General features: G+C 52.2%; 5 protein-coding genes across 5 annotated transcripts; 2 read left to right on the forward strand and 3 right to left on the reverse strand.

Annotated features, from left to right (window-relative positions):
• Window positions 1-610: 610 nt before the first annotated feature.
• Window positions 611-1,977, reverse strand: COCCADRAFT_3445 (uncharacterized protein; the record flags this gene model as incomplete). Its single annotated transcript, XM_007712163.1, has 3 exons — window positions 611-1,580; window positions 1,632-1,772; window positions 1,823-1,977. The coding sequence occupies 3 exons, from the start codon at window positions 1,975-1,977 to the stop codon at window positions 611-613; spliced, it is 1,266 nt and encodes a 421-aa protein (XP_007710353.1).
• A 1,629-nt stretch (window positions 1,978-3,606) lies between these two features.
• COCCADRAFT_91234 (uncharacterized protein) lies at window positions 3,607-6,840 on the forward strand (the record flags this gene model as incomplete). Its single annotated transcript, XM_007712198.1, has 1 exon — window positions 3,607-6,840. One exon carries the CDS (start codon window positions 3,607-3,609, stop codon window positions 6,838-6,840), a length of 3,234 nt encoding a protein of 1,077 aa, XP_007710388.1.
• A 385-nt stretch (window positions 6,841-7,225) lies between these two features.
• COCCADRAFT_91143 (uncharacterized protein) lies at window positions 7,226-7,960 on the reverse strand (the record flags this gene model as incomplete). The annotated part of the gene is made up of 1 exon (XM_007712199.1): window positions 7,226-7,960. The coding sequence occupies one exon, from the start codon at window positions 7,958-7,960 to the stop codon at window positions 7,226-7,228; it is 735 nt and encodes a 244-aa protein (XP_007710389.1).
• Window positions 7,961-8,187: 227 nt separating this feature from the next.
• Window positions 8,188-8,946, forward strand: COCCADRAFT_91215 (uncharacterized protein; the record flags this gene model as incomplete). Its single annotated transcript, XM_007712200.1, has 1 exon — window positions 8,188-8,946. One exon carries the CDS (start codon window positions 8,188-8,190, stop codon window positions 8,944-8,946), a length of 759 nt encoding a protein of 252 aa, XP_007710390.1.
• A 2,525-nt stretch (window positions 8,947-11,471) lies between these two features.
• Window positions 11,472-12,633, reverse strand: COCCADRAFT_91115 (uncharacterized protein; the record flags this gene model as incomplete). Its single annotated transcript, XM_007712201.1, has 5 exons — window positions 11,472-11,793; window positions 11,843-11,908; window positions 11,960-12,041; window positions 12,094-12,231; window positions 12,453-12,633. 5 exons carry the CDS (start codon window positions 12,631-12,633, stop codon window positions 11,472-11,474), a joined length of 789 nt encoding a protein of 262 aa, XP_007710391.1.
• Window positions 12,634-12,731: the final 98 nt, after the last annotated feature.

Raw genomic sequence — 12,731 nt, forward strand, 5'->3', positions numbered from 1 at the left:
ACTGGTCTTGTTTTCCTTTTTCCTCCTTTCTTTGTGTTGGAATTTTGGTGTTTTTTCTTTTCCTTCCGGATGCGGGTTCTGGAAGTCAAGTCGGCTTTGGCAAAGATTGAATGGCAGCGGCGTAGGAATATGCAAGCGTGTGCGCATGTATATATATATGTGTGTGTGTGTTTGTCTGTGGATTTGGGACAGAGCTGGTGGGAATAATAAGTCGTTTTGTGAATTGGAAAGAGAGAGAGAGAGAGGATATACTTAGCGGTGCTTGCGAGAAAAAAAGGCACACACAGACAGATGGACAGACAGACAGAAAGGGAGAGATCATGGGCTGTAAGCAGTAGCGGCGCATTAACTGGTAGATAGATGGCAAACAAATTCGAATGCATATATATTTCACATTTCTCTCCCAGTTCAAACATATGTGTTACATGGTCCAGAAACATTTAGGCACAGTTTAAAGTTGATAAATATAACGTTGGATATGTTTACGTCGTCATGCTTGTTGCATTATTCAGAAGATTCAAGACCGTAATGGCCTTAGTCTATCCATCATAGTCTACAATGGTGCTACTACTACTACTACTGTTCTTCCACCCCCTTCAAACGGCCCCGCTTACTTGTAAAAGTCAAACTTATCCGCTTCTGTCGCTCCCTTGACCTGGCTCGTGTATGCCTCCTCCAAATCGCTCTGAATGATGTTGTATCGGTTCTTGCGTACAGCCCTCAGACCCGCTTCTTGCATAATGGCTGCGATAATGGCACCAGAAAGTGGGTCGTTGCGCACAATCAAGCTGTCGAGATCTACCTCGGGTGACAGGCTCATCTTGCCAGCAATCGTCGAGAAAATCAAACGGCGCTCACGGCGGTCTCGCAGCGAGGGAAACTCAATCTTCCTGTCAAGACGACCAGGTCGGAGAAGCGCGGGATCCAGAGTGTCGGCACGGTTGGTGGCCATGATGACCTTGACGTTGGACGTCTGATCGAAACCGTCCATCTGATTAAGCAACTCGAGGAGAATACGCTGCACTTCTCGGTCGGCACCCGTCTGCGCGTCGAAACGCTTGGTAGCGATGGCGTCAATCTCGTCGATAAAGATGATGGATGGCGAGTTCTCTCGCGCCATTCGGAAGACATCGCGGACCATACGTGGACCCTCACCAAGGTACTTTTGCACAAACTCAGACCCTACCACACGGATGAACGAAGCAGTTGTGCTGTTCGCGACAGCCTTGACCAACATTGTCTTTCCGGTACCAGGGGGACCGTAGAGCAGCACACCACGCGGTGGGTCAATACCAATCTGCTTGTACAGGTCAAAGTGTGTGAGGGGCAGTTCGACGGCTTCCCGGATTTCCTGCTTCTGCATATCCAGACCTCCCACGTCGGCGTATGTCACGTCGGGCTTCTCATCCTGGCCAAGCATGGCAATTGACGAGTCGGCCTCGGGGGGAAGAATGTCAACAAGGGCATTCGAGTGGCGATGGAGGGCGACGGATGAGGATGGCTTTAGTAATTCGCGGTCGAGGGTGGAGAGGATGCGAACGACATAGTTGGAACCAGTCGATGATTGTACGATGCCGGTGCTGTTCATGTCAGTCTCGTGACGCAACCGGTGTATTGTGTGTAGGACTTACTTCTGGTCAATTGCCTCCATGAACTGTCCGATGACCAGTGGCACACTCTGAATGCGTTTGATCTCCTCCTGTGCCCTCACCAGCTCGCGCTTCAGACTCCGCTGCTCATCCTTGATGTATTCTTCCTGAAGGTGGATGTATCTGCGGCTGTTAGCCACTTGCTGTTCAGATATGAGACGCGCACTACGCACTCTAATTGCCGTTGTAGCTTCTTGAAGGTGGAGTAGTCGTCGTTTCCCTCGGTCGAGAAGCCCTCCAAGGCATCGAAGTTTGGTATCGATGACGGGAGCTGCTTCTTGTGCGGCGGGACTGTGTTGGCCGGGTTCTCGACGGCGGCGTCAGCCATGGTGATGGAATTTGAATAGTCTCGGTATAGATGAGGGTTCGGGTTCTAACGGGTTGCTGGTTGGAAGACTGTAGCAACTGGTGATTCGACGTGTTGGGGTATGGGTGAGGCGGTGCTTGTCAGTCGCAATGGTGCTGAAGCTCATGGAAGGCGCGAGCCATCGGGGGTTTGGGGGGGCGCTACCGCCGACATCACGTGAGGGCATGATCTCACAGCGCCCAGTTGCTTCAGACAAGACATATGGCAGGGGGGAAGGCAAAAGCAACTTTGCGATATATCAGGCTACATATAAGCTGCATGACGCACCCAGAAGTTGCATACAGTAGGATCACGATACATGGACCTGACAGCTTGGGATTGGCGCGCTCGCCGACTGGGTTGGGTTAGGTATGGCAGGTGAATGGTCATGGACCCTTGTCGACTACTACTCAAAGCAGCGAACGACACCAAGGAACGGCATGGCGGGGAGCGACGAGGGGAATGCCGGGTGGGCATCTCTTGTGAAGGAAGGCCACGGTATTCAAGCACGTATAATGCTGGGGCGGCGCGGGCTCCCGAGATTCGAGGCGGCCAGGCCCCAGAGGGAGATTGGCTCGCCAGAGATCAACCGGCGTACTACTAGGTGGGCAGAGGCAATGGGAATTGGCAGCAATGGCCGGGGGACAGTGGGAATTGCAGAGTCGGGGGCCAGCGGGGCCAAACACCATGGGCCAGGGCATATAAGTCGAGGGGGGCCAGGACAGGCAGAGGGACTCGGTGTGGCGCTCTGCTGGGGGGTCAGACGGTCGGGCTGGGCGATAGTAGTCAAGCGGTCTGGCGGGTGCCCACTCTCGACGCCCAGCGCAAGCGACAAGTGCAGGCACAAGGTGATGTAATAAGTGGAGAGAACGAGCAGATTCCGTGTCACGACGGCCAGAGACGCGGAGGATTCCAATTGAGTTAGGCCTAGGCTTGTGAGCTGCCGGAACGCAGGCACTCGACTGGCCTGTCGTTGTCGCGACGCGCGAACGCGTCTTCCTGCTGGTCGGATGCGAGTGGACACGGCCTGGGAATCTGACGTGCGAGGCTCTGCGGCCGTCGTGTGTCTACCCGTGCTGGTCCTCTGGCCGTCCGGGAGTCGTAGTCGTCGCCTGTCGAAGCCTCTGGCCAGCCTGCCATGCTGGATGAGGCTAGAGGGCTTTGCTTGGCAACAGCGCCCTTCTCGCTCCACGTCCGCTCCTCAGCACCGCATAGTCCGCAAAGCGCGTCTGCGCTACGTGAACATCTCGACTGCCCCCGGAGCCACGCCATTCCGCCTTGCCCTGATGACAAGAGCATTCTAGCGCTACTCTCTCATATTGCCGCACTGTGTGTTTGCTGCTCCCGCTCGCCGCTCTCTGCTGCTGCTGCTGCGTGCCTGTCCGGGGCTGGGCTTTCGTCCATACCCGCTGCTGCTGCTCCCGCCAGCAGAGGCGCGTCGTCCATCTCACCATCAACTTGCTTGCTGACGCCGTGCTCGCCAGGTGCTTCCCAAGCCCACTCACGTGCCTGAACACACACACGCTCCCTCGCCGCTCTCCTCGGCGGACACGCGCCTTTTCACTCGTTCCCGCCGCGACCATCGCCCGTCGGCCCTAGTCGCGCTCCACCATGGACTTCCAGTCTCCCCAGAACACCATGTACGACACCTCGAGCTTCATCGATCCTAGCGCCATCGCAAACCCCCAGATGAATGGCGCGCGCCCCTACAACCCAATGCCCCAAGTTCCTCAGAAGCGAGACTCCACCGGCGCCGCCCTCTCTCTATCCCGCTCACAGACACCCTCCCAGCAGCCCCAATTCGGCTTCCAGCACCAACAGCCATTCGCCAACACGCCCTCGCCCACCATGTCAAGCCAGCACTTTGCGCCCGGCCAGATGGGCGGCCAGCGGATGCAGACTGCCTCGCCCGCGCAAAACCCCCATGCGCCCCAGATGTCGCCCATGGGCTTCCAACCCTCGTCTATGAACCAATCATTCAACGCAAACTCCGGTAACCAATTCCCCGTTCAATCGGTCCAGCTGTCACAAAATCTGCAGAGTCGCCAGCAGGAGGCGCAGAGGCAGTACGCAATGCGCCTGCAACAGCAGCAGCAGTTGGGCAACCTCGCCGCGAGCAACATGGCTGCGCGACAAGGACAGCAGCCAGGCGCACAGATGCCCGGCGGAATGCAAAACCCCATGCAGCATCCTGGTATGCAACCAAACATGATGCAAGGTCAAGCACAACAGCCAAACCCCCAGGTCCAATATCAGCAGTTTCTTAAAAACGTTGCAGCGCTATATGCTCAGCAAAATCGGCCGTTTAACCCGCAGCCTCAATGCGCTGGCCGTGTAATTAACTTGCAGAACCTCTACGCTGCCGTCTTGCGCTTCAAAGGCTCTCGATTCGCTACCCAGCAGAATGGCTGGCCACGGATCGCACAGATGATGAACATACACCCACAGCAGTTCCCCAATGCCCCTAACGAGTTGCGCCAGATCTACGAAGCAAACCTGCTCCTCTACGAAACTGCCTACATCCAGCGACAGCAGCAAATGCAAATGCAACAACAAAAGGGTATGCCCCCACAAGGGCAAATGGGTCAGATGGCACAGGTGGGGCAAATGGGTCAGATGGGTCAGATGGGCCAGATGAATCAAATGGCCACCATGGGTCAGCAGATGTCCCCAACAAGACCGACAATGCCAGGACAGCAAAACAATATTGCAGGACATCAGGAGTACCTACAACAGCTGCAAAGATCGCAGGAGTCACTGAAGCAACAACAGCAGCAGCAGCAGCAACAACAACAACAACAACAACAACAACAGCAGCAGCAGCAGCAGCAGCAAGCCCAGCAACAACAACAGCAACAACAAGCCCAGCAACAACAACAGCAACAGCAACAACAGCAGCAACAGCAGCAACAGCAAGCTCAGCAACAGCAACAGCAACAACAGCAGCAGCAACAAGCACAGCAAGCACAGCAGCAACAGCAGCGCCAATCGGTCCCACCTACCCAGCAGCCCCATCAACAAATCGACCCAACCGCGCACCTGCCACAATCAACGCCGTTACAAAGCAATGCAGCACCTCCGACCGTCAATGGCAACACACCACAGCCAGATATCAATACGCGGAAGAGCCTCAGCAGACAGTTGGAGGGAACTCCCGTCCCAGGCAAAGAACCCAACCAGGTACAACCTTCTCCAATGAAGCAAGAAGAGAATGCCGCAGTTGCCGATCCAGCTTTGAATGCCATTGAAGGACCTGAGAGGCGGAAACCTGTGATAGAGCAAGATGATGGCACAAGAGTCTACCAACCCGCATGGCGAACTCAAGATACTTGGGGGGGTCTCGACTTTGACTCTGACAACTTCAAGAACATGATCGACACCATCACAAACTACAAGCCAAATGTTCCGATGCTGCCAGAGATGGGCGTGATTGACATCCGAGCGATCACCATGAGTATCAGGTCGGGTTTGCCTGGAGAAGCCCGCTTGGGACTCGACACTCTTACACGGTTGACTTATGACAACACTATACAGTTCAATCTGGCCCACTGCGAAGATTTGACAGAAGTATTGGTGGAGTATGCAGAAGACCTCTTGGAAACATTGGGCAACGACAATCCCGAAGTTACCGACATCATCGATCTCATGTCCTACGAGGATGTCATGCACCACTGCCGCGAAGAAGCTGCCTCGCTACTGGAGATCCCGCAGGTCGGCACAACCGCACACCATCTCAATCGTACCGCTGACCGGCTGCTTGCGATTACCACAATTTTCCGCAATCTATCCTTCCTTGAGGTCAACCATGACTCCCTGGTCAGCCCTTCGGTTCTCAAATTCCTGGCAAACTTCATACGCCTCGTGGGCACGAGAGTTCTGCTTCTCCGCTCACACATGAATACCTTTGAGTTCATGAAAGACATTGTTACTTTCTTCTCCAATACTAGTGCTAAAGTTGTTCTGCCTAGCCGTGAAGATGCATACGCTGTACTGCACTTCCTATGCGCCTTTGCTCCAATGCCACGACCTACCGAACCTGTCAAATTCACGCCCTTTGACCCTCAAATCCACCGCTATCTTCCGTCCGCAGTCGACAGTCTAGCAAAGCTGCTTGCTCGTGATGATCCCAACCGGACATATTACAAGCAGATTTTCATCAATGAGGCGACAGCTACACCAGCGTATGACCTCCTGACACGATCCTTTGCCCTCGCCATCTCGGTCGTGCCTGACCGCAATTACATTGAGAACAAGATGTACCAACTGAAGGACCCGCGTCCTAAGGAGGTGCGCATGTTTGAGGCGCGTATCGCAGAATCACGAAAGGCCTATCTCATGCAAGGCATGCTGGCTGCAGATATCCTCGCCAGTCTAGCCCCAGGACCTGAAACTGGCATCTGCCGTGCATGGCTTGAATCGGAGGACGGCTGGGCACATACGCTCCTCAAATTTGCAATGTCTCTCTCAGCCACTGACGCTGCCATCCCCCACCCTCCCCTGCCACCGAACCACCGCGGCCCACGACCCATGGACCACGACCGAGAAGGTTTCCAACTTATTGTGCACCGTGCGCTATCGACTCTCAAGCGCCTAGGCGACAAGTCAAAGGGCGGCGAGCCTCTGGTCAAGGGCGTGCAGCAAATGAACGGACACATGGACCACGACAGTATGGATGAGGACGAGGACGAGGACGACATGGAGATTTTCAGTTTCAACGGCAGTTCATGGAGGGTGAAAGCCGACATTCTACCCCGCAAGGAGACGCTACTTGGTGCACTGTTGACAGCGCAACTCGACGTTCGCAGTCTAAATCAATTCTGTAAGATTGGATATTTGGACGAGTAAAGGAAAACGAAGGATAAACTTTTATTGGGAAATTTGGGTTGCTCCGGAGGTTTGGGGTGGGGGGCTGGAATAGAGATGCCTTTTGTTTCTAGGAGTATTTTCAAAAGGGCCCGATTTTTTGGGGGGTTTCTGCTTTGCATAGTGTGTATGTGTATGTACGTTTATCCGAGTGTTTTGCGTGTCTTTACGTCTGTGTGTGTGTATAAGCTTTGAGGGAAGGTGGATGATGTGCGGATACATACACATTTGCATTGGCTTGCATTCTTGAGATTTTCTTTTTCTTCTTATTACTATTCAGTCGTCGTACTATCACAGAGTGTACCTATCTATCTACTTGCTGGTTGCGTTCGTGGAAGGAGCGATGGAGGGGTCTTCTCCTTACGCGTCATTGTAATGTCTTTTCCAGCCACGCACACAAGTCTCTTAGCTCGGCGCCGCTCATGACATGACCCATGTTTTCATACTCTTTGATCGTCGTCTTTTCTTCTTTGATGCCAAGTTCGAAGAGCCTCTCGTAGCATAATCGATGATGCCGTTTAGGGACCAATCTATCGCCTGTTCCCCTCGCTAGGAAGACATTTACTTCATCGTTAACGTCCTTTGGTAATCCGGCATTTTCTCTCAGCGCTGATATACGCTCGGATAGTGGAAGATAGCCCGATAGCCCGAATAGACCTCCAAGCCTCCCTGAATATTTCGATACAAGCCCAGTCAATAAGGCCATAGCATGGCCCTGGGAGAAGCCGCCCACAATGATCCTCTTCTCCGGCACACCTTGCGCGACAAGGTCATCAACTAAACTCGTAATATAATCTATTGAAGCCATAACCCCTTCCTCATCTTCATCATCCTCGAGTTCCGGGCGTGAAGGTGGGTACGGAGATAGGCGCGTAGGCACGTACCACGCTGTGGATGCAAGATCATGGTTCTCAAGGGCATTGGGAAGGACCCAAGTCATGTGCGGTAGTTTTTGTGCAGATTGAAATTGGCGCACTATGCTTTCTAGGCCTAATGCATCATCGCCGAAGCCATGGATGAAGATGATGGCGGAGGATTCGGAGGGGCCGCTTGGTGGGATTGCGGGAGGGATGATTATGGGTGGTGTTCTTTCGGGTGGCATCGTCTATTCTTTGAAGAATGGTTCAGATACTATGAGGTGATAGCATATAGGCCGAAATAATGCGATCAGCATTTAGTTTAGTCCGGATGGTATATGTACCCCACATGGTTGGTTATATATGCAGGTACGGATACGATGTGGGTTCCGGCGCATTGACATGTGATGAATTCCCACCTAACCAGCCCCAACTCGCCGCAACGTCACCTTGCCCAACCCCACCGCCCACGATGCCGCACGTCGAGGTGCTCCCAAACTCCGCCACCACGGTCGCGCCGGGATGGACGTACGTTGTAGATACCGGATACGACCCCTCCAAAGTCGCCATCAACCCAAAGAACAAGAAGCGCGCCGCAGCAGCAACGCCTGGCGGTCAACGCGGCGAAAATGAACTCTCAGCACGCCAGCAGACCGCCATAGCCCGACGCATCGCAGAGCTGGAACGCGACAACGATCCCAAACAAGCCATTGCTATCCCCGGGAAGCCTGCCGTGCCCAAGACGCAGAATGCACGCAGAATCATACAGTACCAGCGCCAGATCAAGCACTGGCTCGACGACGAAGAAGCGCAGCTAGGCCTCGTAGCAACCGCATCGCGAGCAACAGCTCAGCCCTCACGGAAACAAAGCATATACGCCTCCGTACCCGCCACACCCATCGAGCCCGTACCCGCGACCCCGGCTATAGCGCAGACCCCTTCGCGCCTTGACGACACAAACGCAGACGACGACGACGCGCTGCTTTCCGTCGATCGCGCCATGCCGGCCCCGCTTAATCCTGAAGAGATGGAGGCTTTGCTGGCTGCGCCCCCGCTTTCATATGCTGCGAGCCATGTTGCGGCGCCTCCGGCGGGTGCGGCGCCGCAGAGGCAGTTTTGCGATAATTGTGGGTATTGGGGGCAGATTAAGTGTCGGAAGTGTGGTGCGAGGGTTTGTGGGTTGGAGTGTAAGGATGCGCATGAGGCTACGAGGTGTTTGAAGTGGGCTTGAAGATAGGAATCAGTTGGAGAGAGGTGTTTGGATCTGCTGAGATCTTGTGATTTGCTCCGGATTCATATTTGCCTTTGACAAACTTATCACTCGATTTGTAGAGCTGCACCGGATTTTCTGGATTCTTTGCCGTCGGTTGTACCTACGACGCTGTATTCCCATCATGGAAAGATGCACTGTTGCACTTGTCCAACCTTGGACCGGATGTGAATACAGCACGCGTAGCGGACGTTTTCATCGGAGGGTTTGAAATCAAATCCATGCAACTGGCCAAATGGTTGGACCTCCGAAATCTACTCGTCTGTGAGGAGCACAGCTATTCTTTTTGAGATGTAGATTATATTCAAACTACCTTAGGTTATCGACACGAATTACCACGGATACCCCGGTCGTAGCTCGGTGTATTGGCTATGCTGGATACTTCGGAAACAGCAACTTCGACATGATCAGATCAGCGAAGAGGAATTGGCCAACATGATCAGACTTCACGGAGCTGATTTGACCGGCTGCAGCTTGCACCTTGGATGTGCGACATGTTGTATACTGCAGTTATCGAGGCGAGTGCAATTTTGCTAGCTACAGGCGAAGGATGAGACTGTTGTCAATGTAGTAGTAAGAGGGGATAGCACTTTAGATCTATAGCCTGAAATATTCTGTTCGATTCATAGTGGCAGAGAATAGTATACTTCTTAATGCTTATCTATGTTTGCATACAAACATGCAAGTCATATCGTTCAGTCTTGATCTCAACCGTGATCCTCGCTACCACATGTACGTTTCACTGTTCAGTTGAGTAGTGCATCATGAGTAAAGCAAACGTCAAATCGACTATCGAGACTCACAGAGCTATCAGATACACACCTACTGCGTCTTGTTCGCAAATGCCTGATTAAGGAGGACTGCATATGTTCCTCTTGTGCAGAGGTGCGTTAAAGATGCGCAGTTCATCGAGTGTCAGCTGGGCACCTACACTGCGCAACTACGCACTCAAGATTATCGTTTAAGGCTTTATTTTCTATCCTCACAGAGTACTTCCACATATCTACGAGATCGCACCAATATATCTAGGAAGAATCTTTATTCGTAGCGCTTATGCTTTACATTGGTGAACCCGAGCCCACACGCCAAACCAGCTACTTACAACTCCATCTCCGCCATCATCTCTCCGCAAACCAAGCAACACAAACATATTGCTTAACCCGCTTAAACCAAATTAACATCCCTTCCCTCTTTACCAGCTATTACCGCTGTACAAGAAGAGTGCACAAGCCACACCCCTCGTACCACTTTCTCCAAACACCCCCACATCCCTCCAACCAAACTCTCCCAAAAGTCCAATTATCCATACCGCCTTACCAAAGAACAACCACATAAACCCAAATACAAACATGCCCAGAAACCTAAAAAAAAATACTCATTACGCACAGCTTTGCTGCACGCCCATCACCCCTAGTTCCGCCCTGCCCTGCCCTGCCCTGTTTTACATAACTTTACCCCTCCTATGTCCAACCCCCCTCCAAACAAAAAAAACCCACCCACACCCCGCCATGTCCGTTTTTGCTACTTGCCCCTCAATTCCCTTCTGCCCCTCTGATAGTGCTGCAATCTACAGCCCCCAGTGCCAAAGTTTCCCCTTTGAGTAGTTGCACGTTCTGCGGGGTTCACACAACAATGGTTCCAAGTTGCCAACTTGCACACCTCTCGAAAGTTGCAGTTTTTGTCAAAATGGTGACATAGTGAAATTTCTTTATTTCCCCCCAAAAAATATACGCGTTGAAAATTCAAAGTAAATTAACTTGCACTGCATCAACGCATATTTCTCTATACATACAAAAAGAGTTGTAATCATGTTACCTTGTTTGCTATGCAGCAGCAAAGCAAGGCTGACTGGATGGGAAGAAGAGGTGCATCTGGCAACAAAAAAACAATCACTGTTGTCCCGTGCCAGACTCGAACTGGCGGCCTTGGGATATCTACTAGAGACTAGTAGTCATATTGTGAAGGATATGAGACCCACGTGATAACCAACTACACCAACGAGACGATTCAAGCTATGCTTGAGTTGGGGAGGATTGATGAACGTCGTTTCAAAATGAAAATAAATATCCAAAGCGAAAATAACAGAAAACGACGAATCGCCTTGACGTAGGTAGACGGCGGTCGTGAAGGTGGGGCAACAAGAGCTTGCAAGAAGAGGGGTTGATGGGAGCTAGTATCATGATCTGCAGATTCAAGTCAAAGAGGGAAGTATGTATCGAGGAAATAAACAAAGTTACTTTTGGAGGTATTACAAATTATATCATAGCACATCGACTACATAACTGTATGCAAAAGAAAGAAAAAAAAGAGCCGGATCACAGAGTAACATGCTGTGTTTACAAGAAACGACCTTTTCTTTTGCGCCACTCTGCGATGTTTTAAAAAAACTCCATACTTGATGCAACGAAGGAAGAAAGAAAAAATGCCAATGAGCTGGTCTAGTTTCAGATCTAGGCTCAGAATGTATACTTTGGATTGTCGTAGAGCTATGGACCAAGACGTTGTCCCACATCCGGACTCCTGGGGCCCAAGGGGATGCCTGTTGTAGGGAGGACACCGTACCGACCATATGTCTTCTGGTCTACACTGACGTAATGCGGGAGTCGTCCTAATAAGTTGAGTTTTGTTTCGATCCACCGGAGGATCTTCTCGTGTGGGACGAGGAACTTGATGTAGCCGGTTGCCCAGAGGTAACCGAGGCCTGCGCCGCAGAGGTGGCCGACGAGGCTGACGTAGGGGACGAGGATGCTGGTTATGACGATCAGGATGAGGGGGGTTGTCCAGGTGGGGATCTTGTAAGGTCCGACACTACCGTGGGGTTAGTGGATGGGATGTGGGAGATTAGAGGGGAAGGTACCTGAAGTAGGGATTTGTCTTTTGTGTCTTCATTACTTCGGCCGAGAGGAGGAGGAACACCCATACACTGTATTGTGTTAGTACTACAATATAGCCCGGTATGAATTGATCCACATACCTCGCACCCATGACGGCGGTGTTGCTCCTCAGAACGAACTTCTCTAACAGTGTGTATACGCCTCCGGGTATGGTCCCAAAAGCTGCCATATGGTCAGCGTCAATGCTCGATTATACCATGACTAGTCTTCTTACGCCCAGTGAACAGTGCCAATGTAACAAGTGTTCCGTATTCCGACTCGAAGCGCTCAATCAGTGGCGTGACTGCGAAGAGATTGAAGATCATATGGATGAAGTTCCAGTGTAAGACGGGAAACAGGTTAAGTCGGTGCACTGTACACATATTCTATTAGCATTACATCCAAACTAATCTTCAGACAGGCCGCGCCGTATTCCAACTCTTGTATCTTCGGATAATAGTCGCACATCAACCCTTCGAGTTCCTAGTTCTCCATCGCAACCGACGGGCTTCCGGAAGCGCCGCAATCCGCCACCAAAGTGCAAGCGACCAAGCCCTACACATTCTCTGCCTGGGAATCGAGAAAAGCACATACTCTGCGTAAAGTTCATCTTGGCAGGTTCCAAGCGCCCAACGTCCCGAATCCAGGGAAATGGAATAGTAGCGATCCATAATCCGACAATGGCGGCGACGACGACCTTTGTGCAGAAGGGCAGGCGCAGGATATAGGAACGTATGCGCGCGGGGTTGAACTGGGGCAGCGAAGGCGCAGGCATGATCGGAGCGCGTTGTTGCTGCTGCTAATGCTACTGCTGCTACTGCGCGGGAAGACGAGCGGACACGAGATAAGTACGAGACTAGGGTCCAGGCCCGC

Source organism: Bipolaris zeicola (genome assembly GCF_000523435.1).
Source record: "Bipolaris zeicola 26-R-13 unplaced genomic scaffold scaffold_40, whole genome shotgun sequence".
NCBI lineage: Eukaryota > Fungi > Ascomycota > Dothideomycetes > Pleosporales > Pleosporaceae > Bipolaris > Bipolaris zeicola.